Raw genomic sequence first — 26,146 nt, 5'->3', positions numbered from 1 at the left:
AGGGACCGCATTGGATCGCCGGACCCCGGCGAGTACCACATCGGGTCGCCGGACCCCACCGGGTACCGCATCGGGTCACCGGACCCTGACACATCCAAACACCACAGTGTTTAACTCCTTCTCTAGTTGAGCATTGTTTTCTTCTGTTGGTGTGAGAGATTTAGAAGCATATGCAATTGGCTTACCTTCCTGGAGCAATCAACTCCGGGATCTCTTCAGTACAGCACACAAGTTTGCATCATGTTCCTCTTTTGTTATCCCAAAAACGAGTAACAATGGCTGTCACTCCATCAAGTCCTTCATAAATCTCATCAATCTTTTTTGTAAATTCCTCTTGAGCTGAAATCAGTCCAAAGGGTAAACAGTGAAATCTGTATCTCCCCTCCACTCTATTAAATGTGGTTAGCTTGGATGACTCTGAGAGTTTGATCGTCCAGCATTTAGTACACCGAAGAATTGTGCTCCAGCAAGTTTTGGGGTGATCTAAACAAGTCTCTATGATCTAAACAAACCCTGAGTTTTCCAGTACGAGGTTTTTCCACAACAACCAGGGCATTGACCCAGTCAGTGGGTTCAAGCACTTTTACAATAATTCCTGATTTTTACTTACTGTCTAGCTTCTCCTTGGAAACTGTCCAATGCCTTGAAAAATCCTATATTATAGTGCATTTATCCGTATCTGCGCACACTGAAAAGACAAGCTTAATTAGCCCCACGTCTAAACATGCTCTCAAATCAAGTACTGGGGGTGCGTGTGTGTGTTCACAATGTAGAGTTCAAGCACAATTTCTGTGTCTTTTTATTTGCATTTAAACTGACAGGTCATTTTAACATCAAGTGGCTCACCTCCATAGCCTGTAAGAGGGCGCGTTGTGCGCTTCGGTGCTACAGTACTGAGGAGAGTTTACATCTGTTAGTAGGAATTATATTTACCTGGGCACCAGTATCTAATTTATAATTGACTTTATCTGCTTGTGCCCCTAATTGAACTTCTGCAAAAGCCTGTTCACATTCTTTGTGCTCTTTGTTAACTGCATCAATAAAGTTCATCTAGCTCCTCAATATTTGTGTATTTAACTGTATGTAATGCGACCGTGCTATATCTATGATATTTTCAAGTGTCAGATCAGTACCTTGATTTAATTTGACTTTTGGAGAATTAGTGACAATCTCGTACCATCTCGTCACTGTTCACATATCCACAGTCTTTTGCAAGCAATTTAAGCTCTGTTACAAAATGTTCTGTCGTCTCATGTTTCCTCTGCATTTTTTTATGAGACTTGCACCTCACAAAATTTGGATTAGCTTTGGGCATAACATATTCCTCAAATTGTCATAGTAAGACAAACTTTTTAGACTCCTCAAATGCCCAAGTATTGTAAATATCTCCCTTTTTCACCTATGCAGAGGAGCCAGTAGCTGCATAAGGTTTCCTCAGGCTTGTCAGAGAGCGGGCCCGAGAACTGTACATGCTGGTAAAATCTCCTCCATGCATCTGGTAAATTTATTAAATCCCCAAATCCATTTTGCAGAAAGAAACAAGCTTCTGACACCATGTATTGTCACTGTGTAGTCACTCAAATTAGTGTGTTACCAAGGAATAACTCAGAGAGCACCAATCTGCATCTAGTCACCAACTCATTATTATCGTAACTGAGTTGTTAACATGTATGGTTCAAAGACCAACTGCCAATTAAGATTCTGTATGTAAATGAACAAATATAACAGATGATATGTCAAGATAATATAAGACTCTTGTTGCCCAGGGTTTCATTTATTTTTTCATTGTTTTTTTTTTTATTTATATAGCCCCCAGATTCCATAGCCCTGTTGCAATAGAGGACAGTGAAAATATTTACTGAAGACAATTTAAGGTTGACAGTAACATTAACAAAACTGCATATTTGTACAAAAGGAGATGAGGTCCAGTTCTTCCAAGATTACAATGTATTGGATGGTTGAGAGGCAATAAGATAGTAGGATAAGGGACTGCTCTTTGAGGATGACTTAATTAAGGCAAGGGTAATGGTGTTAAAATTATAGCCACTATTTTTTGTGTGGCTGCCTTTGTTTTAGACTTTATATAGCTTTGATGGACTCAAAGAAGTCCTTCCAGGCGTAGAGCATCTCCATATTTCATTTTGAAATTGGCCAAAATGCCCACCTTTTTTAATCTTATATTTATTTCTTTTTCACATTTATTCAAGTGAAATATATTTAAATAATTATATGATAAAATTAAGATTGTTTATTAAATAAACCTCCTAATATTCAGCTTATATAACTGGAGATAACCTGTTTCTGTTTAGTAGTGTAAATGCTTGGAATTGCCTTTAAACCAGATATCGTGAAAAGTTCTCTTTACTGTTTTCATGTTTGATGTACAGCATAACAGTGTAAGTATCATGAAAATCTTTAATTATGTACAGTATATCTGCCTACAGGTGTTGTCCCTAATGAAGGACAGTTTCCCAATGCTTATGGCTGCCGTTCAGAGTTCCTGTGCACTGGGCCCATGTGTAGATACGCCATTGACTTAAAACCTGTTCTTAAAGTGATGGCTGGAAAGAACGTTGTAAGGTTAGTATGAAGAGACATATAATCAAGACCTGAAAGTACATTTTTATTAAAAAAATAGGAGTATGCATGCAAGCATGAGAGGCGGGGCTGAAATACTTAGCCGGTGTGAAGGAGATGCTGCTGTTTTAACCGTGAAAGCGAAGATGGCTGAGGGAGCTATGAGGATGAGGTTGGTGGAGAATTGGAAAAAAATAATCGGCTACTAAAGTGGAAATTATATAATTGAATAACAGCATAGACTAGCATGTTAAAAAAAAAAAGAGCTACATTATACATGCCATCTGCAAACCTAAAAAAAATAAAGAAGGAAATGCTATATAGTCAGTTGGAGTGTCACTCAGCAAACGAAGACAAAGACAGGTAAGTATATCTTTTAAAATATTTCACTGAACAGATTTTGCTTATCAAAAAACATTTGGAATGATAAGCCCCTTTGATGTAAGCCTAATATGTAAAAGGTGAGGAGTCTGTGGAAGAGGAATGAGGAATGGTAGCTGGTGGAAAAGAAAAGGGAAGAAAAGCAAGGAAGGAGAAATGAAGTCCTATTTTGTTAGTTAAAGAAACAGCAAGCTATAACTGTCAAGGTTACTTTTTTTTTCTTTGCAATTCACAGTTTATTAAAAGATATGTAAGATACATACAGGGTACTGCAATGATACACCGGTAGCATGACAGTCTGCGAGAGGCATACAATACAGATATGAAAACATATCCGGCTGCAGAAACATAACATAACGAGTACGGCACGCAGGCCGAGAAATGAGAGAGACAAAGAGTAATCGGTACAACGAGTGGTTACAGAATTATATGGCCAAAAAGCGTGTCAGCCATTACAGAGAATTCAGACCAAGGTATCCTATAACATGTGTTAGCGCCATCGGGCATATTGATGACGAGGCGGACCGAACTTCTTGCAGCAGCAGTGAGAAACCGTGAGAAATGGGACCAAAAGTCCCGTCCGGTGGAGGTCAGAGTGTGTAGGTGTGTGATGGATAAGTAGCAGGTGCCGATTCCAAGGAGGCGTCAGAGAACTGTCAAGGTTACTTGACAAATGGAAAATCTTTTAAAACCTAGAGATTAGTAAACAAACCTTCTCTTAATTCTTGATTAGATGAATAGTTGCTTGCTGAAATAACTAGAATTTACCATATACCATAACATATTGGTTTTTCAAGTACAACTGTGACAACTGTGTTCAAGTGACAACTGTGTACTGTGTTGCTAAGAGGAGAAATCATATCTGATAAACTGATTTATTTTCCTAACAGTCACAAAGATAGGAACTGATAAGAAAAAAATGTCCCATAAAAGAGCTCCAGATTAAAGGGAAAAAAGATAAACCAAAAGAGAAGAGACTTTCTGGGATTTTCTCCCCCAGTTTCCAACAAGGAAATGGAGCACAGATTGATAACGGACATGTCAGCAACTCAAAGGATAGTCGCATACTCCTTACTAAAAGAAACCAAAGATTAAGCCACAATGATGGAAAGTTTAACATCTAAGGTAATGGAATTAGAACATAGATCAAGAATATCTAATTTGAGATTTAGAAATATTCCTGAGGAGAACTAGTATCTTTTTTTGATAGAGATGTTTAAGAAACTGGGCTAAGACACTTCCCAACATGACTAAATTAGAAAGAGTACAAGCCGAGGAATATTGCAGAAAAACAAGCACGAGATGTTATCACTAATTTTCAAATGCACCTACAGCAGGAACATTCAAATGTGATAATTATGCAATATTTGTCTTATCAGATGAGAGCTTGGAGAAGAATTTTCAATCCCTTTCTGTATATTTTAAGACAACAAAATATCAAATATTGTTGGGGCCCACCTCATAGGAGAGCCACTTGGAAAGATCAAATACTAAACATAGACTCCCCAATTAAATTTGAATCATAGATGAAATTGAATAATATAAAGCAAAATTAGAGAGTAGAAAGAGAGAAGAGGAGAATCTTCATTTTTATTTCTCCTTGAATAACTGTGATAAAAAAAGTATAAAGTGATTTGCAGAGAAAACCCATGGGGAAAGAGGAGGACATGAAGTAGTATGTAGTGTTTTTTTTAATAAGTAAGTTTTTTTTTAAGTAAGAGTATAAGTATTATATACGTTGATGGGGCTTATTCACTAAAAAAGGGTAGAGCCTGGTATTCACAATAAAGCTTGAGATGTGAGTATCATTATAAAAAGAATCTACACAAAAGTAAGAATTTGCAGTTAAGACACTGTATAAAACATGTAATATGTCACTATATATAGTTTAATGTAATAATTATAAAAAGAGAAAGGAGGAAGAGGAAAAAAAAAAAGGAAAATATATAAGCACTGCTCATGGTAAAAATAATAATGAAAAAAAGTGTAAGCTGTTTTTTTTTGTTTTGTATTTTTAGATGTCTTGGATGCTCACAATACATGTATGTATGTGGTTTCAGTGTTTGCACAAGGAAATTAAATGGCTAGATAAGAATGTCACCTTTACACCTTTATAATGTGCAACAGTAGTTTCAGCAGTAAAGAATGCGAGTTGTTATTTAAGATAATAAATGAATATGACAGACACTAGTCATTGTAAAACATAGGATACATATGTTGCGCATAAATCTAAGTGTATTATTTATTTATTTTATTATCTTTTTGTTGGTTCCCCCTCTCCCTACAATCTAAAGCAGGATGTCACTTAAGTTACCTTATATAATGTGGAACAGTAGTCTCACCGCTAAAGAATGCGGTTAAAGAGTTGTTATTTAACCCCTTCAGGACCGGGATTTTGATACTAAGGTGTCGCTAAAGGACCAGAGCAGTTTTTGTGTTTTTGCCATGTCTTTCTTCAACTGTAATTTCTCTCTTATCAATTAGTGCACCCACACAAATCATATATTGTTTTTTTCATCACAAGTAGGGCTTTCATTTGAAAAGCCGGGTAGTACATTGTTTTGTTTGAAATAAACTGGAAAAAGTGGGGAAAAAATGAAAAAAATGCATTTTTTTACAGTTTTGTATACATACAAATTGTACACACATTGAACCAATGGGAAAAAATTATCCAAAATATATTCATTAACTTATCCTGATTTGGAAACCACCCAACATGGCCAAGATTTTCATTTATTTTGACCAGTATAGGGCAAATATTGCAAGGCATGCCTCATGTTTTTGAAATGTAATTTTTTTGTAATTTGGCATGGTAGTCTAATAACTGCAATAGTTGTCACAGATACTGATTATCCCCCCAAAATTATATGTTTATGAACAGTAGATAAGTCAAGGTGCACAACTAGGGTCATTTTGACACTTTTAAAACAGCGATTTTATCGCCAATTGCTGCCAAATTTTGAGGTATTTTTTTGCATATGTTGCAATGTTGCTTTAGATTTCATGTTATATTTTGTATAGAATATGTGCAGCTGCAGAAAAAAACACCAAATTGTGTTCACCAACATCCCTCGGTTCCAACAAGGCCTCACATGCATGGTTCATGCATTTTTTGAGGAAGCTATGAGGGCAAAACTGGAACATGCGCATTTTAGTTTTCAAATTTGGAATTTTCAGAAATTGGTTTCCTGGGCCCATATCCCATTTGGGACATTTTGGAAGCCCCCCACTGTAAAGTACCCCATAAAAGTATATATTTATGAACAGTAGACAAGTCAAGGTGTTCAACTAGGGTAGTTTTGACAGTTTTCAGCCAGCCATTTTTCACTGATGTCTGCCAAACTTCACAGGGAAATTATTTTATTGTGTTTTTAACACATAAATTTCAATGTTGCATTGAATTTCTTGCACACCATAAGTGCTACAGTGGAAGAAAACACCATATTTTGTTCACCAACATCCCCTGATTCCAACACGGCCTCACATGCATGGTTCATGCATTTTTTGAGGAAGCCATGAGGCCATAACTGGAACATGCGCAAGTTTTCAGAAATTGGTTTACTGGGCCCATATCCCATTTGGGACATTTTGGAAGTCCTGTAAATTACCCCATAATAGTATATATATTTATGAACAGTAGATTAAGAACAGTAGATTAAGAACGATTAAGAAAGATTAAGAAAAAATGAAATTATTTTTTTGTAACTGGCAACTGAATGAAATTCCTTAAAACAGTTGCCAATGCACAGACCGGGCTTATCAGGGCAACCAGAACAGTCCTTCCTGTGCCCTTTGGCATAACACACCCTGCACCGTTTCTGTGTTTTAGATTTTTTGGAGGTTGGAGGAAATTTGAAAGGGAAACGTTCTTCCTGAATTATGACTGAAGGGCCTTGTTCAGCTGGAGCCAAGATTTCCTTGAGTAACAAAAACTGAAAAGATAAAAATGTGGTTTTTTTTTGGAAGGGTGTATTTTTTTAAAAAGTAAGAATGCATTATGAGTTGCAATCTGCATTATATAAATGGCTACCTTTTCATACCACGTATTTGTTTTTCTCATGATGAGGTATGGCTGCAATAATTGATCGGCCAAATCCACTCCCACCATATGCCTATTGTAGGCCTTGATGCAGGTTGGCTTTCTCTGGACCTGTGTTTTGCCCCGAACAGGAACAGTGGCATCATCATGAATTGTGCTTAACATGCACACATCCTTCTTGTCCCTATATTTTACAGCCAAAAGTTCTTGTTGGCGTAAAGCTAAGGATGCCCCAATTTTTTATTTGGTTTCCCTAATCTGTTTTGGGAGCCCTATTCTGTTCTGCCTTATGGTGCCACAGGCCAAAGTGTCCTTGCAAAACAACAACTTGAACAAAGGGACACTTGTGTAATAGTTGTCCATGTACAAGTGGTACCCTTTGTTCAGTAAGGGGCAAACACGGTCCCAGACAATTTTTTCACTTATGCCCAGATGGTCTGGGCAACCTGGTGGGTCAAGCTTGGCATCTTTCCCCCTCATAAACCCGGAAGGAATATGTGTAGCCACAACTGCTCTCACATAATTTATAAAATTTTACCCCATACCGGGAGCGTTTAGAGGGAATGTTTTGCTTGAACCCTAACCGGCCTTTAAATTTCATTAGGGACTCATCAATACTAATTTCTCGCTTGGGGGTATAAACTGCAGCAAATTTAGTTTGGAAGTGAGAAATAAGGGGGCGAATTTTAAAAAGCCTGTCATATGTGGTGTCATCTTTGGGAATGGACTGGGTATTGTCATTGAAATGTAAAAAGCGGAGGAGGAGTGCATACCCTCCCCTGTGCATGGTGTTGGAGAAAATTGGGGTTGAAATAATGGGGTCTGTGCTCCAGTACGACTTTAAAGTGGGCTTTTTTATTATCCCCATTATCATGGTGAGTGCCCAGAATGTTTTTAACTCGCACACATCAGTGGGAGTCCATGCCTTTTGCTTGTTTGCTTTGGCTTTATTTCTAAATTCCTGGGCAGCGTACAAGTTAGTTTGGTAAACTAACGTCTCCCAAAACTCATTGCCCATGAACAGCTCCATAAACTGGCTTGGGGTGTATTCTGCGACATCCGTATGAATGCCGGAATTGGCAGTGAAGGGGGGAACATCTGGAAAAGTGCCAGCTGCAGGGATCCACTCATCAGAGGGATCAGGAGTAGTAGTAGTAGAAGAAGCAACACGGCTCCTTTTAACTGGGGGTGCAGCATCATCAGAGCTGCTGGTGAACTGGCCCACATCAAAATCTGACGCAGTGTCAGTGGCAGAGTCTGACGCAGTGTCAGTGTCTGACGCCAACATTTTATATGCCTCTTCCACCGTATAAAACCTATCCATATACCATATTTGCTCGATTATAAGACGACCCCCCAAAATCTGAATATTAACTTAGGAAAAAAAGAAAAAGCCTGAATATAAGACGACCCTAAAGGAAAAAAGTTTTACCAGTAAATGTTAATTCATGTAAACTATTTTTTTTAATAAAAGCTATAATTGAGAAAAATATTTTTTTTGTTTTTATTTCCTTGTATTTTCCAACCTGTCCCCCAGTTACGCACATCTTCCCCCAGGCTTGCCACACCAATATGGCACTGTGGCCCATGATATGCCTTTTAACCCTCTATATGCCACTGTGCCCCATGGTATGCCTTTTGACCCCCTATGTGCCACTCTGCCTCCAGAAATGCTTTATACCCCTAAATCCCATTCTGGCATTTAGGGGGTTAAAATGCATATTATGGGGCAGAGTGGCATATAGGGAGGTAGAAGGCATTCCAGGAGGCAGAGTGGCATTAAGGGAGTTAAAAGGCATTGTATAGAGCACTCTGCCTCCAGAAATGCCTTATACCCCTATATGCCACTCTGGCATTTAGGGGGTTAAAAGTAGGGCTGAAACAACGAATCGATAAAATCGATAATAATCGATAACGGAAATCGTTGTCGACGATTTCCGTTATCGATTAATCGAGTGATCGATTAGTTGTTGGAGAACTCTGCTTGTTTTACCTCCTCCGCGAGCGTTTCCCGACTTCTGCTACGCGCGCTGCAGTCTCCGCCTTCTTTGAGCTACGTGACGCGCTTCAATGTTGGTCTGCTGTTCAAATAAAGTTTTCAACTTCTTGACGCTTGTAAGAGGAACGAGTCCATAGCTGAGGTAAGTGATTCTCTATGTGTGAATGTCTATGTGTGAATGTCTATGTGTGAATGTCTATGTGTGAGAGTGTCAGAGTGGGAGACTGGGTGCAGGGCTGGGTGTGAGTGGGGATGCAGGGCAGGGCAGAGTGTGAGTGGGGGTGGGGGTGCAGGGCAGAGTGGGGGTGGGGGTGCAGGGCAGAGTGTGGGTTCAGGGCAGAGTAGGAGACTGGATTCAGGGCAGAGTGGGAGACTGGGTGGGGGTGTGCGTGCAGGGTGGGGGTGTGGGTGCAGGGCAGGGCAGGGTGTGAGTGTGGGTGCAGGGCAGGGTGCAGAGCAGAGTGGGAGACTGGGTGCAGGGCAGAGTGGGAGACTGGGTGCAGGGTGGGGGTGTGGGTGCAGGGCAGGGCAGGGTGTGAGTGTGGGTGCAGGGCAGGGTGCAGAGCAGAGTGGGAGACTGGGTGCAGGGCAGGGTGCAGAGCAGAGTGGCAGACTGGGTGCAGGGCAGGGTGTGAGTGTGGGTGCAGGGCAGGGTGTGAGTGTGGGTGCAGGGCAGGGTGGGGATGGAGGGCAGAGTGTGGGTGCAGGGCAGAGTGGGAGACTGGATGCAAAGTGTTGGGTGCAAAGTGCTGGATGTTGGGTGCAAAGTGTTGGGTGCAAAGTGTTGGGTGCAAAGTGCTGGGTGCAAAGTGTTGGGTGCTGGGTGCAAAGTGCTGGGTGTTGGGTGCAAAGTGTTGGGTGCTGGGTGCAAAGTGCTGGGTGCAGGGTGCAAAGTGTTGGGTGCTGGGTGCAAAGTGCTGGGTGCAGGGTGCAAAGTGCCGGGGCAAAGTGAGTGGTTTAGGTATTAAAACTAGTTTGATAAATATTGTGTTTGGGTTCTCGTAACAAAATAAGAATGTTAATGTAAATTTTAAGTTGTTTTTTAACATCCAGTTCATTACATTTTAAATAAACGAAAAGTTTGCATATTGTTTTTTTTTTTATCCGATTAATCGATTAATCGAAAAAATAATCGGCCAACTAATCGATTATTAAAATAATCGTTAGTTGCAGCCCTAGTTAAAAGGCATATTATGGGGCAGAGTGGCATATAGGGAGGTATAAGGCATTTCTGGAGGCAGACTGCTCTATTAAATGCCCCCTTAACGCCACTCTGCCTCCTGAAATGCCTTATACCTCCCTATATGCCACTCTGCCCCATAATATGCCTTTTAACCCCCTAAGTGCCAGAGTGGCATATAGGGGTATAAGGCATTCCAGAAATGCCCTATGCCCCCATTTAACACACACACACACACACACACACACACTTACTTACTTACCGGTGCTTCCAATTTCCTGCTGCATTGCCGGGGCAGCGGGTTGACGTCTCCTTCCGCTGCAGCCCCGGTGCGGGGAACTCTGATCTCTGACAGTCAGGGAAGGTATGCGCGATGGACGCAGACAACCCCCGCTGCTAGCCACACCTCCTTCCGGCTGCAGCGGACGTTGTCTACGCGTAGACGTCAACCCGCTGCCCCGGCAATACAGCAGGAAGCACCGGTAAGTGTGTGTGTGGGGGGTGTTAAATGGGGGGGAGAGACAGGAGGATCCAGGAGGATCCAGGTCCCCTGCAGCGGTGCGGGGGATCTGGATCTTAGTCTCATAATCAGACCTCTATTTGAGGTCTGATTAGAAGACGACCCCGATTAGAAGACGAGGGGTATTTTTCAGAGCATTTGCTCTGAAAAAAACCTTGTCTTATAATTGAGCAAATACGGTATATATATTTTTTTTATATATATGTGTATATATATATTTTTTTTGCCCTACCTAACCCTAGACCCTAACCCTAATCCCTGCCTAATCAATTCCCCACTAACTGATAAATTCCCTACTAACTAATCAATTCCCCACTAAATAACTCACCCACAGCCACCCACCCAAATTTTAGGGGAAAAAAAAGAATTAACCCCTTAGGGTCAAATTATTTTTATTTTTTTAATAGAAATCGCTCGGGACTCTCTGCAACAACGTGTTCTGTCTCTCTCCAACTCACAACCACGAGTGAGGAGGAGGGAGACAGGGTAATATAAGCAGATACAATGTTTACAAACATTGTATCTGTCAATATTCAAAAGCATGCACGTGATTCGCTTTTAACCCCTTCGTGACAAAGGCTGATTTTACTTTTTGTACCCTGCGTGACAATGGCCGTTCTAACATTTCTGCGCTGCTCGTGTTTAGCTGTAATTTTCTTCTTTCCCGTTTACTGAACCCACACACATTAGATATTGTTTTTTTTTCAGGACAAGAAGGGCTTTCTTTAGATGACATTGTTTTGATTGTATCATATTATTTACTATTTAAAAAAAAAGTATAAAATATGGTGAAAAATTTAGAAAAAAATGACTGTTTCTAACTTTTAGTTGAAAAATCTTTTACTCATCTATAAAAGGTAATGAAAAAACCTGCTAAATAGATTCTACTATTTGTCCTGAGTTTAGAAATACCCAATGTTTTTATGTTTTTTTGCTTTTTTCTACACATTATGGGGCAATAAGTACAGGTAGCGTTTTGCTATTTCAAAGCCGTTTTTCCAAATCTGGTAATTCTTCCCCCCCATGTGCCCTTTCGGGTATCTTTGAAGCCGGCCAATGCAATTTACCCCATCAAGTCATATATTTTTGAAAACAAGACAGCCCAGGGTATTCCAAATGCTAGTATTTTAACCCTTTCCAAGCACTAATTCTACCATCAGCCTTTGTCAAACTTTATGGTAGTATTTTTTTTTGCATTTGTTTTTTCACACACATTTTACTTCAGGTATGAATTAAAAGGTTCTCGTATATGTCACTATCACAAAACACCCCAATATGTGTTTAGCAACATCTCCTGAGTACAGCGATACCTCACATGCATGATTTTGCCTGGCTGTTTGGGGGCAAAAGGGCCACATTTGGGGCATGCACATTTTTCAATGTTGAACTTTGGCATTTGGGGATCCACTGCCCATGCCCTATTTGGTATATCTTTGAGCCGGGCCATTTCAGTGTGCCCAACAAAACCATATATTTTTGAAAACTAGACACCCCAGGGTATTTTAAATGCTGGTATTTTAACTCTTTGCATGCACACTTTACCACCAGAATTTTTTCAGTAGTTTGCAGTAGTATTCTTTTATGTGTATTTTTCCCCCACACACCTATGTTATGTATGAATTTACAGCTCCTGGTATATGCCGCTGTCGCATGACACCCCAATATGTGTTCAGCAACATCTCCTGAGTACAGTGATACCCCACATGCATGGGTTTGTCATTTTTGGGGGGGAACTAAAAGGCCACATTTGGTACGTGTGCATTTTTCTAATTGGAAATTAGATGTGTGGCCATCCTTCCCCTCGTGTTAATTGGGGCATTGTTGAACCCGGCCAATTCAATTTACCCCATCAAATCATACATTTTTAAAAGTAGACACCCCATGGGCATTTAATATGCCAGTATTTTAACTCTTTCCATGCGAGAATTGTTTTAAGCTAATGTGCTAATTTTAGGACTTTATTTTTTATATATATATATTTTTTTGCCTTTTTTTAAAAAGAATTTAACATTTTTTTCAACTTGAAGGTTCCCCTGAACATCAGTGGGAAATTATTTTTACATTTTACTGTTTTTTTTCTAATTATTATTATTAATTTAATTTTTTAATTTATTTTTACTAATCACACTGTGATTAGAAAGCTGGGCTCCATTGACTTGCATGGTTGAATGCAGTACCTGTATTCAACCTGTAAGTGGAGCCAGAGTTCTCTAGAGGGTCTGGAGACCTTCTAGCGAACTTTTTCATCTTTATTATTTTTTTTTTCAGGACGGTCGCCATCTTGCTGATGGTGAAGATCATCCTGGGGTAAGTGTTTGGTGTCGCTGGATGCCTCCTGATCGAGGCATTCCAGCGACACCATTTAAGTTTAGGAGGTGATCGTTGATCGTCTCCTAAACGCTTTTAAAACGGGCGTCCACCTCCATACAATGTATGGCGAATGTTGACGCCACGGGGAGGAGCCAGAGATGGCCCCCTAGTGCCGATCGTGGCGTTGCTGAATGCCTCGAAGTCGAGGCATTACAGCAACACCGTTTGGGTGCAGAAAGCGAACGTAGATCATGACGGTCCTGGCACGTCAATTGTCGCTAACAGTTTGTTTTCCGGTGACGTGCCAGAACCGGCAATTGTCATTAAAAGACATCTTTAAATGTAATGCATGGCTGCCGTCAATTAAACAGCTCTAGCTGCCTGGGATGTTAAAATATGCCAACAAAACTATATATTTTTAGAAACTACACCCCCAGCTGCTGCAAATGAGGTCTTATTTGTATTTGTATCACAAATCTGACGTGCACAACAAATAAGCGAATATCACACTTACAAAAAAATGAAAAGTGAGTTCATTTATGTCTTGCGCACTCCAGTCTTGTGCTACTAATACATGCAGCCCCTCATTTGATACGCCAAGGGGTGTAGTTTCTGCAAATGTATACTTTATGTACCATAATTTAACTTCCCAGCTGTCTAGCGCTGTCTAATTGCAGGCATCACCCCTAAATGTTTTAAGACTGTTCAAATCTGCCATATCTGAAGTTAAAGTGGTCTAGACATCTGGGAAGTTAAATTAGCTACACCCCTTGGAGCTTCAAATGAGGGCCTACATGTATTTCTAGGACAAAAGTTGAGTGCACAAATAGTGATGGAATATGTCGCTTTGGCTAGAAAATGTTTTTTGTAACCATAGCGACATGTTCATTTGTGTCTTGCGCACTCCAGGTTTGTACTAGGAACACATGCAGCCCCTCATTTGAAGCACCGAGGGGTGTAGTTTTTGCAAATGTGTACTTTTTGTGCCATAATTTAACTTCTTACATGAGCAGTAATGCCACGTCAAGGCTTCAACCCTAATTACTGACCATTCACACGCCTTTCATATCTCCATTCACTCGCAGAAGCACACACCATTCTTTCCCCTTACAATCCCAGAGAAATCATGGTAAAGGGAGAAAAAAAATCACTTTTACAGCGAAAATAAGTTTTGCAGTAAAAATGCAAGGAGCTCCAGGGATGAGATGGTTACTCACCTACCACACAAGCTTAATTGCAGATTTTAATAATAATTGCAGTTCATTTACAGTTCATCAGGATTTCAAAAATTGCCTCCCTCTACCATTGGCTAAATTTAACCCCATGATCATGGGATTAAAATTTAGCATCATCCATTTTTAAAAAGGGAATGTGACTTTCCATAGCTAAATGATCACTGTGGTAACATTGGCTACTTAAACTTTTTTTTTTTTTTTAAAGTTAAACTAGTTTATGTTTAGATAATTTAATTTGGGGGTCTCTAGGCAATTTTGATCTTTATTTATCTTCCTTTAGAGACCCCCAAATCATTTTTTTTAACTTTTTTTACTTAATACTTTTTATTCTTTTTTTACAAGCCTTATACCAAAGGAAAGGTGAGGCGATTACCTTTCCAACGGTATATGTTGGGGGTCTGTAGCTGCTTAGATGCCTGAGATACCTCTTTAACTGACACTTGTCAGTTGTTAATAAAGTTGCACGGTGACGTCATCGCATGTGACGTCACCGGGGCTGATCGCGTGGCCCCGGTGAAGCCCTTTAGTGTGAGGGGCAGATCGCCCGAGTAGGTGGTGATGGAGGTCCACAGACCTCCATCAAGGTAGGGTAGTGCTGGCGACGGCACCATGCTGCAGGGGATCTGGATCTTAGTCTCGTAGTCAGACCTATTTGAGGTCTGTTTATGAGATGACCCCGATTATAAGACGAGGGCCACCACTTCCCCTTTAGTATCCTACTTGTGCCACCATTGCCCTTTTAGGAGCCTGTCTGTGCCACCTCTGCCCCTTTAGCAGCCTGTCTGTGCCACCTCTGCCCCTTTAGCAGCCTGTCTGTGCCACCTCTGCCCCTTTAGCAGCCTGTCTGTGCCACCTCTGCCCCTTTAGCAGCCTGCCTGTGCCACTTTTTCCCCTTTAGCAGGTTGCCCGTGGTACCTCTGCCGCTTTACCAGCCTGTCTATGCCAGCTCTCTCCCTTTAGTAACCTGCCTGTGCCACTTTTTCCTCTTTAGCAACCTGCCTGTGGCACCTCTGCCCCTGAAACATCCTGTTTGTGCCACTGCTGCCCCTTTAGCAGCCTGCCTGTGCCACCTCTGCCCCTGAAACAGCCTGCCTGTGCCACCTCTGCCCCGGAAACAGCCTGCCTGTGCCACTTCTGCCCCTTTAGCAGCCTCCCTGTGCCACCTTTCCCCTAAAACAGCCTGTCCGGGCCACCACTGCCCCTTTAGTATCCTACTTGTGCCACCTCTGCCCCTTTAGGAGCCTGCCTGTGCCACCTCTGCCCCTTTAGGAGCCTGCCTGTGCCGCCTCTGCCCCTTTAGGAGCCTGCCTGTGCCACCTCTGCCCCTTTAGGTGCCTGCCTGCGCCGCCTCTGCCCCTTTAGGAGCCTGCCTGCGCCACCTCTGCCCCTTTAGCAACCTGCCTGTGACACCTCTGCCCCTAAAACAGCCTGCCTGTGCCACCTCTGCCCCTAAAACACCCTGCCCGTGCCACTTTTTCCCCTTTAGCAACCTGCCTGTGGTACAGCTGCCCCTGAAACATCCTGTTTGTGCAACCACTGCCCCTTTAGTATCCTACTCGTGCCACTGCTGCCCCTGAAACAGCCTACCTGTGCCACCTCTGCCCCTTTAGCAACCTGCCTGTGACACTTTTTCCCCCTTTAGAAGCCTGCCTGTGCCACCTCTGCCCTGGGAACAGCCTGCCTGTGCCAACTCTGCCCCGGAAACAGCCTGCCTGTGCTACCTCTACCCCTGAAACAACCTGCCTTTGCCACCTCTGCCCCTGAAACAGCCTCCATGTGCCACCTTTGCCCCTAAAAACAGCCTGTCCGGGCCACCACTGCCCCTTTAGTATCCTACTTGTGCCACCTCTGCCCCTTTAGGAGCCTGCCTGTGCCACCTCTGCCTCTGAAACAGCCGGCCTGTGCCACTTCTGCCCCTTTAGCAGCCTCCCTGTGCCACCTTTGCCCCTAAAACAGCCTGCCTGTTCCACCTCTGCCCCTTTAGCAACCTGCCTGTGACACTTTTTTCCCCTTTAGCAACCTGCCTGTGGCACATCTGCCCCTTTAGCAGCCTCCCTTTGCCCCTTTAGCAGCCTGACTGTGCCACCTCTGCCCCTTTAGGAGCCTGTCTGTGCCACCTCTGCCCCTTTAGCAGCCTGACTGTGCCAGCTCTCTCCCTTTAGCAACCTGCCTGTGGCACATCTGCCCCTTTAGCAACCTGCCTGTGGCACATCTGCCCCTTTAGCAACCTCCCTGTGCCACATCTGCCCCTTTAGCAGCCTCCCTGTGCCACCTTTGCCCCTTTAGCAGCCTGCCTGTGCCACCTCTGCCCCTTTAGGAGCCGGCCTGTGCCAGCTCTGCCCCTTTAGGAGCCTGTCAGTGCCATCTCTGCCCCTTTAGCAGCCTGACTGTGCCAGCTCTCTCCCTTTAGCAACCTGCCTGTGGCACATCTGCTCCTTTAGCAACCTGCCTGTGCCACTTCTGCCCCTTTAGCAGCCTCCCTGTGCCACCTTTGCCCCTTTAGCAGCCTGCCTATGCCACCTCTGCCCCTTTAGGAGCCTGCCTGTGCCACCTCTGCCCCTTTAGGAGCCTGCCTGTGCCATCTCTACCCCTTTAGCATCCTGACTGTGCCAGCTCTCTCCCTTTAGCAGCCTGCCTGTGCCACCTCTGCCTCTGAAACAGCCGGCCTGTGCCACTTTTGCCCCTTTAGCAGCCTCCCTGTGCCACCTTTGCCCCTAAAACAGCCTGCCTGTTCCACCTCTGCCCCTTTAGCAACCTGCCTGTGACACTTTTTTCCCCTTTAGCAACCTGCCTGTGGCACATCTGCCCCTTTAGCAGCCTCCTTTTGCCCCTTTAGCAGCCTGACTGTGCCACCTCTGCCCCTTTAGGAGCCTGTCTGTGCCACCTCTGCCCCTTTAGCAGCCTGACTGTGCCAGCTCTCTCCCTTTAGCAACCTGCCTGTGGCACATCTGCCCCTTTAGCAACCTGCCTGTGGCACATCTGCCCCTTTAGCAACCTCCCTGTGCCACATCTGCCCCTTTAGCAGCCTCCCTGTGCCACCTTTGCCCCTTTAGCAGCCTGCCTGTGCCACCTCTGCCCCTTTAGGAGCCGGCCTGTGCCAGCTCTGCCCCTTTAGGAGCCTGTCAGTGCCATCTCTGCCCCTTTAGCAGCCTGACTGTGCCAGCTCTCTCCCTTTAGCAACCTGCCTGTGGCACATCTGCTCCTTTAGCAACCTGCCTGTGCCACTTCTGCCCCTTTAGCAGCCTCCCTGTGCCACCTTTGCCCCTTTAGCAGCCTGCCTATGCCACCTCTGCCCCTTTAGGAGCCTGCCTGTGCCACCTCTGCCCCTTTAGGAGCCTGCCTGTGCCATCTCTACCCCTTTAGCATCCTGACTGTGCCAGCTCTCTCCCTTTAGCAGCCTGCCTGTGCCACCTCTGCCTCTGAAACAGCCGGCCTGTGCCACTTTTGCCCCTTTAGCAGCCTCCCTGTGCCACCTTTGCCCCTAAAACAGCCTGCCTGTTCCACCTCTGCCCCTTTAGCAACCTGCCTGTGACACTTTTTTCCCCTTTAGCAACCTGCCTGTGGCACATCTGCCCCTTTAGCAGCCTCCTTTTGCCCCTTTAGCAGCCTGACTGTGCCACCTCTGCCCCTTTAGGAGCCTGTCTGTGCCACCTCTGCCCCTTTAGCAGCCTGACTGTGCCAGCTCTCTCACTTTAGCAACCTGCCTGTGGCACATCTGCCCCTTTAGCAACCTCCCTGTGCCACATCTGCCCCTTTAGCAGCCTCCCTGTGCCACCTTTGCCCCTTTAGCAGCCTGCCTGTGCCACCTCTGCCCCTTTAGGAGCCGGCCTGTGCCACCTCTGCCCCTTTAGGAGCCTGTCAGTGCCATCTCTGCCCCTTTAGCAGCCTGACTGTGCCAGCTCTCTCCCTTTAGCAACCTGCCTGTGGCACATCTGCTCCTTTAGCAACCTGCCTGTGCCACTTCTGCCCCTTTAGCAGCCTCCCTGTGCCACCTTTGCCCCTTTAGCAGCCTGCCTATGCCACCTCTGCCCCTTTAGGAGCCTGCCTGTGCCACCTCTGCCCCTTTAGGAGCCTGTCAGTGCTATATCTGCCCCTTTAGGAGCCTGACTGTGCCAGCTCTCTCCCTTTAGCAACCTGCCTGTGGCACATCTGCCCCTTTAGCAACCTGACTGTGCCACTTCCGACCCTTTTAGCAGCCTCCCTGTGCCACCTTTGCCCCTAAAACAGCCTGCCTGTTCTACCTCTGCCCCTTTAGCAACCTGCCTGTGCCACTTTTTCCCCTTTAGCAACCTGCCTGTGGCACATCTGCCCCTGAAACATCCTGTTTGTGCCACCACTGCCCCTTTAGTATGCTACTCGTGCCACTGCTGCCCCTGAAACAGCCTACCTGTGCCACCTCTGCCCCTTTAGCAACCTGCCTGTGACACTTTTTCCCCTTTAGCAGCCTGCCTGTGCCACCTCTGCCCCTGGAACAGCATGCCTGTGTCACCTCTGCCCCTGAAACAACCTGCCTTTGCCACCTCTGCCCCTGAAACAGCCTGCCTGTGCCACTTCTGTGCCACCTCTGCCCCTGGAAAAGCATGCCTGTGACACTTTTTCCCCTTAGCAGCCTGCCTGTGACACTTTTTCCCCTGGAACAGCCTGCCGGTGCCACCTCTGCCCCTGAAACAACCTGCCTTTGCCACCTCTGCCCCTGAAACAGCCTGCCTGTGCCACTTCTGCCCCTTTAGCAGCCTCCCTGTGCCACCTTTGCCCCTAAAACAGCCTGTCCGGGCCACCACTGCCCCTTTAGTATCCTACTTGTGCCACCTCTGCCCCTTTAGGAGCCTGCCTGTGCCACCTCTGCCCCTAAGGAGCCTGTCAGTGCCACCTCTGCCCCTTTAGGAGCCTGTCAGTGCCATCTCTGCCCCTTTAGCAACCTGCCTGTGCCACCTCTGCCCCTGAAACAGCCTGCCTGTGCCACCTCTGCCCCTGAAACAGCCTGCCTTTTCCACCTCTGCCCCTGAAACAGCCTGCCTGTTCCATCTCTGCCCCTTTAGCAACCTGCCTGTGACACCTCTGCCCCTAAAACAGCCTGCCCCTGCCACTTTTTCCCCTTTAGCAACCTGCCTGTGGCACATCTGCCCTGAAACATCCTGTTTGTGCCACCATTGCCCCTTTAGTATCCTACTCGTGCCACTACTGCCCCTGAAACAGCCTACCTGTGTCACCTCTGCCCCTTTAGCAACCTGCCTATGACACTTTTTCCCCTTTAGCAGTCTGCCTGTGCCACCTCTGCCCCTGGAACAGCCTGCTTGTGCCACCTCTGCCCCTTTATAAGCCTCCCTGTGCCACCTTTGCCCCTAAAACAGCCTGTCCGGGCCACCACTGCCCCTTTAGTATCCTACTCGTGCCACTGCTTCCCCTGAAACAGCCTACCTGTGCCACCTCTGCCCCTTTAGCAATCTGCCTTTTCCCATTTTTACCCATTTAGCAACCTGCCTGTGGACCTCTGCCCCTGAAGCAGCCTGTTTGTTTGTGCCACTGCTGCCCCTAAAACAGCCTGTGTGTGCCACTTCTACCCCTAAACACCCACTCATTCACCCATTCACTCTCCCCCTTACCTCTCTTGCAGATTTCACTGGTCCTGGGGCCGAGTGAGCATCACTGGGGCCATGCAGAAGTCTATGCGTCCGGATGGTGTCAGGAAACTCCTTTTCCACCCGGGAGAAGCAGGGACCTGGGTGGGAAAAGAGTTTTCTTGCACAGTGTGAGCTCCACAGCTCTAAGCTCGGGGTCTGTGTTAGACGGCCATCAAACTGAATTGATATCTGCTTGGCTGGCTCACCGGGCACCCCCCTGACAAGGGGCACCCGGGCGAACTGCCCCCCCCTTAGGTACGCTACTGGTAGTGTGTCAAAATATCTATCACTGTAAAGGTCCACTCAATTGCTTTTATACATTTACCATGATATTGAGATATCCAAAGACATCAAAAGTAACTAGAATGTTGTCTGAGGGTAAATCCTGACTTAAAGTTACATAGTTACATAGGTTAAAAAAAGATATGCGTCCATCGAGTTCAGCCTTTCTTATATCTGTTAATTTGTTGCTGTTGATCCAAAAGAAGGCAAAAAACCCCAGTTTGGCTCTTTCCAATTTTGCACTAACCAGGGAAAAAATTCCTTCTTGACCCCAAAATGGCAGTTAGATTTCTCCTTGGATCAATAAGCTCTTTCCCCATAATTAAAGATTATATCCCCCAATATTATGTTTTTCCAAGTAACCATCTAAGAAAATTGCTAGATTCCTTGATGTGATACTATAGATGTTCCTTGAAGTTGTAAAAAGTCTATTTTAGGCAAGGATGTAAAACGAGTAATTAGGAGCTTAGAATCCATATAGTCAAATTCATGTTTTGTGCTGATTTAAAGGCAATGTAACTATGTAACCTAGATGGTTACATAGCTACATAGTTAATTAGTTTGAAACCCCCCCTGACAAGGGGCACCCGGGCGAACTGCCCCCCCTTTAGGTACGCTACTGGTAGTGTGTCAAAATATCTATCACTGTAAAGGTCCACTCAATTGCTTTTATACATTTACCATGATATTGAGATATCCAAAGACATCAAAAGTAACTAGAATGTTGTCTGAGGGTAAATCCTGACTTAAAGTTACATAGTTACATAGGTTAAAAAAAGACATGCGTCCATCGAGTTCAGCCTTTCTTATATCTGTTAATTTGTTGCTGTTGATCCAAAAGAAGGCAAAAAAACCCAGTTTGGCTCTTTCCAATTTTGCACTAACCAGGGAAAAAATTCCTTCTTGACCCCAAAATGGCAGTTAGAGTTCTCCTTGGATCAATAAGCTCTTTCCCCATAATTAAAGATTATATCCCCCAATATTATGTTTTTCCAAGTAACCATCTAAGAAAATCTAAGAAAATTGCTAGATTCCTTGATGTGATACTATAGATGTTCCTTGAAGTTGTAAAAAGTCTATTTTAGGCAAGGATGTAAAACTAGTAATTAGGAGCTTAGAATCCATATAGTCAAATTCATGTTTTGTGCTGATTTAAAGGCAATGTAACTATGTAACCTAGATGGTAACATAGCTACATAGTTAATTAGTTTGAAAAACGATATATAGAGAGAGAGCCCCAGAGGCCAAAATGAACAGAGGGGCTGAATGACTGGTCAAGCTGAAGTGAACAGCCTATTAGGAGAAACCATTTGGTGTAGTGGAGGCAGGCAATGGATAACAGGAAAGTGTTGTCCATGGAGATTATTATATAAACAGGACGCCTTCCCCCTTTTGTGACAATTTGTTGGAGGTTAGCAGGAGTTTAACAGCATTGGATCTCTGCCAAGCTATGTCTGAACATAATTTGGAGGCTTGATTCCTGGAAACATAAGCACGATGGCGCCGTGGCTTAGGAGTTATGGGAACAAGGAGATGGGACTGTTGCTAGAGCAAGGTTTTTGTGACGGTTTTAAGATTCCGTTTAAGGAATCCACTGTTCCTACCAGGAATCTTAAGTCTGGCCTGCTTTATCCTGAGGTCATGTGAGGGACATGTACAAATACAGGGTCAAAGTAGGGATAAGAGCACAGTACTGGGAACACTGTGTAAGACACAGAGCGTTTCAGAATATGTGAGCGCCAACATAAAGGAGCTTGGGGGTTCTATAGAGATCTCAGGCGTGACGTCTGACGTCACGTCTGGAGATCCACCCTCTGTACCGCCCCCAACGGCGCTAGAGAATCCTCTGCACTCACTCCTCCCCTCTCCTCCTGCACACAGTCAGCAGGAGGAGAAGGTGCCAGAGCGGCGTGCAGAAGCGCCGCCCCCTTCATGGGACCCGAGACTGCTGATGTTGGGGGCTACATATGCACTATATATAATATGTACTTATCTCTTCGAAGCAAATAATATGATTAACAATAACAGATGAACTGGCAGTTATTTTTCATTCTTTAATATTAGACCCTGCTGCCGATACATATAAATATTAGACCCTATTGCCAATATATATATAAATATTAGACCCTGCTGCCGATATATATAAATTTAAGCCCCTGCAGCCAATATATTTTTTAGTGAAAAAATGTAACCCAAGCATTTCCTTGAGTCACGCTCCACGCTCCCTAGCATGCAATCACTCCCTTCGATACCACACCAAAAATTTTTTGCCACACTGACTGCAGATCAGAAAGAGGGAAGACTGTACTGACTCTCACAGTCTTCCCTCTTTCTGACTGTACCGTGAGATTGAGAGGTCCTCTCCCCTGTAATCATCCCCAGAGTCCCTTTGGCCCCTCAATCACTAAACCGCACCTCTCTTTTACATACTGCCTGTAGTTCAGGTATAGATCAAATAAACACATGGAAACAGCACGTTCAACTGAATAAGACATAAAAACCCTGTATTTGCAGGTATACATAAATAATGTATGGAAACATAGCATTGCAGGTATAGATCAACTGGAAATCACATGTAAACTCAGCACTGAAGGTATAGATCAAATAAACAACACATGGAAACAGCACTCACAGTATTGATCAACTGAATAAGACATACGAATCCTGTATTTGCAGGTAAACATAAATAATGTATGGAAAGATAGCATGGTAGATAGAGATCAACAGAATATCACAAAAACCCAGCTTTGCAGGTATAGATCAATTGGAAATTGCATATAAACTCACATTAAAGGTATAGATAAAACCCACTAAATTACAGGCATAGATCACAAGTTGCACACCCCAAAGCCAGCCCTGGCATCCACATTGGCCACATAGAACCTGACCAGCACCCAAATTACACATACATAGGATGTGCCATCTTTGTCCCCAAACAGCCAAGCGTACGCCATCTTTGTCCCATAAACATGCTACCTGTAATTATACACCTACGATTCACACAAACACGTTTACAGTCCCTCACTAATTCACACAATCATTTATTCTTTCATACAAATTATTTACACATATTCATTAATGCGTTATCACAAATTCATTAATTCTCTAACTCATTCACACAATACATCCACACATCAATCCATTAATTCTCTCATTCTGACTCTTTATTTCAATATTCTTGCTACCCCCTCTCCCCCTTTTTCCTATCTACCCCTTCTCCCTCTCTTCTGCCTTATCTACCTCCTCATCACTATCTACCCTCTCCCCCCTTTGAAGTTCAGTTATCTTGTAGAAGTCCTGCGGTGGGAGTGCAAGGCCTCTGTCTCCCTGCTCTGCCACGGTGCACGATGCTTCACTGCTGAACGCTGGAATATGACATCATATTCCAGTGCTCAGCATGAAATGCCAGCACCGCGACCAAGGCAGAGAATGAGAGGCGCCGAACGGTTGCTGAAAACGTATTCCTGAGCAACCGCTCGGCACTCCTTTCTCCTCCGTGTCTATCACAAAAGAAGAAAAACGGCCTTTCAATTGGGGGACACAGCATGATGCCACTTTTTATCAGCCTAGGTTTGCGCTATGATTATTATTTATTGATTTATATAGTGCCATCATATTCTGCAGAGCTGTACAATAGGTCAACATAACATAACAATTAGTGCATAACATATTTGACTTACAGAAACAAGAGGTAATGAGGGCCCTGCTCAAATGAGTTTGCAATCTAGAATACATTAAAAACAGGGATTACTTTGGTAAAAACATTCCACTCTGTTGAGCTTTGAGGTGATTTGGAATTTTTATGATTTATTGGACTTCTTCATATGACACCATGTGGTTGTATGGTGTAATAAATTGTAACCAAATAATAAATAAAATACACAGACACAATTTCTTTGGATGAACAAAGGCCGTGGTCTTTTATTTAGCTTATAACAAATTTACCACCATAAACACTCAACCATTAACTTAGTATCAACTTTATAAATAACCACAAACTCTTGGCCCAAACCACAGAGTTAATAAATTCAATCAAGGCCGACTGCCCCAACAGCCGGTCAGCCTACCACTGAAACAAACCCCATGTTCACTTTTTACAGAAAGCAACTTAACCCCAATAAAAGCCACGACATGAATAAATATATAACTTTTTTTTTTTTTTAATATAGAAAAATAAACATATACATAAACATAATTAGGGAGGGAGGGCAGGCGGCAATTCAGCAGCTCTTCCATGCTGCTCCCCGAGGCTTTGCTGAAAACCGCCGCTCACCAGACTCAAAAGGTCAGTGCAGTCAGTTAACGCCTCACTCTTTCCAAGGCGCGTAAATCCTTATGATTTAACCAAATTAAACGAGGAACAATTTCAGACCGTACTAACTTAGTACCTACAAAAACATCTTCATCTGTTCAAGAATATCTTTAAAATCCATTAATAACTGGACAGACTTAACCTTACCAATATCATTACCCCCACAATGTATTATCATAATATCAGGCCATGGAAAAACTTTAACAAAACCCAAAATATTAGCTTTTAATTTATAAATGCTTAAACCCCTTATACCTATCCAATAGATAACGATTGTTTCAGGGTTGAAACCCAAATTTTCTCCATAGCATCGTTCAGAAGCTCTTCGATGTGCCCAGAATACAAAAGAATGTCCTATTATCCAAACCACTATTGGATGCTTTCCTGCAAAGAAATTAATATTAACACAGCAGCATAAATCTTACATCAAATGCGGTCTAACATAAGACTTAAAACGGTTAGAGTCCCACCTACCCAATCTTTTAATGACAGAATTATCCAGCCCCAATAAAGCCGCTTCTGTGGCGGCAACAATATGAAATGAATGTGAAGAAATTTTCTCGGAACCTAAACCTAGTCTTACTAAACATTTCTGTAACATTTTCCTAAATTGAAATTGGGTTAAAGGTAGACCTGACCGATGTATTAACCAATTGCCATTCTGGCCTTTTGCTATTGAAAAACTCTGCTGCTCTTACCGGACAAACTTTACAATTGGTTACTTCATTCAATGTAACCCAGCAACCTTTCCCCGATTAATCCGTTTTAGACGATCTTAAATATATTAGCAATTTATCCTTGCATAAAACATCCTCAAATTGAATACCAGAACCACCTTTACTATTTGCTGCCACCAATTCGCTTATGCGAAAGGCGCCAAAGAATGCTATGATAAATGCTGTCTTAAATAATAGGGCTTCATACTCGTCCCAGCAATTGTCATGCACAACAGCAACCAGCTTTTGCAGTAAACTAAAAGAAATCGGTTTTCTGTTGTCCACACTCCTGTGTTTTCGGGCGAAACCTTTTAAGATTTGTTTAATTAAAAATTCTTTCCCTACTGCTTGTTTCCCTGCTAGCTTCATGAAAAAAGAAACCCCTAATAAATAACAATCAATCCTACTACGTGAAAACCCCTGATTAATCAACCATAACACAAACTCTAACGTTAACTCTATCTTATTATCAAACTCATTTAACCCTTTATCATTCATAAAAAGAATCCATTCCTGCCAAGCTTTAGAATAGCTATCCCAGGTAGCCTTAGAAAGAGAATTGTATATATAATTACTTAACTTGGTGATCTTAAACGCCAAACATCCCCCGGAACTGCTATTCCCTCCTTGTTTGCCATGGGCGCCAAATGCCTGAAAACCTTAAAATCAAACCGAGATAAAGCATCAGCAATTCTATTATTAACCCTGTTAATGAGTTTAGCTTTCAACCAAATATTATATTTTAAACATAAAAAACACCAGATGTCTAAGTAAATTGATAACTGGTACGGACTTTGCTCGTAACGTATTAATGACCCAAACTACACCCATATTATCACAATTCAACAAAATCCGTTTATTGACCCAATGCTCACCCCATAAATAAAAAGCCACCACAACCGGAAATAGCTCCAGCAAAACCAAATTCTTTGTCCAACCTACTGCAAACCAAGATAAACTTTCAAATCCTCCTT

The 26,146-nt window shown here is 43.5% G+C and overlaps 1 protein-coding gene across 2 annotated transcripts in view; it reads left to right on the top strand.

Moving 5' to 3' along the window:
* FAAH2 (fatty acid amide hydrolase 2) overlaps nt 1–26,146 on the top strand; it is a 181,276-nt gene that overhangs the window by 45,531 nt on the left and 109,599 nt on the right. For both annotated transcript variants that reach the window (XM_053473778.1, XM_053473779.1), the window contains exon 5: nt 2,445–2,580. In XM_053473778.1, the coding sequence (XP_053329753.1) occupies nt 2,445–2,580 (136 nt within the window). The remainder of the gene's footprint in view (nt 1–2,444; nt 2,581–26,146) is intronic.

Source organism: Spea bombifrons, chromosome 8 (assembly GCF_027358695.1).
Source record: "Spea bombifrons isolate aSpeBom1 chromosome 8, aSpeBom1.2.pri, whole genome shotgun sequence".
In the NCBI taxonomy this organism is placed as follows: domain Eukaryota; kingdom Metazoa; phylum Chordata; class Amphibia; order Anura; family Pelobatidae; genus Spea; species Spea bombifrons.
The sequence above is the reverse complement of the archived record's forward strand: the minus strand, read 5'-3'. Positions and strand labels throughout refer to the sequence as shown.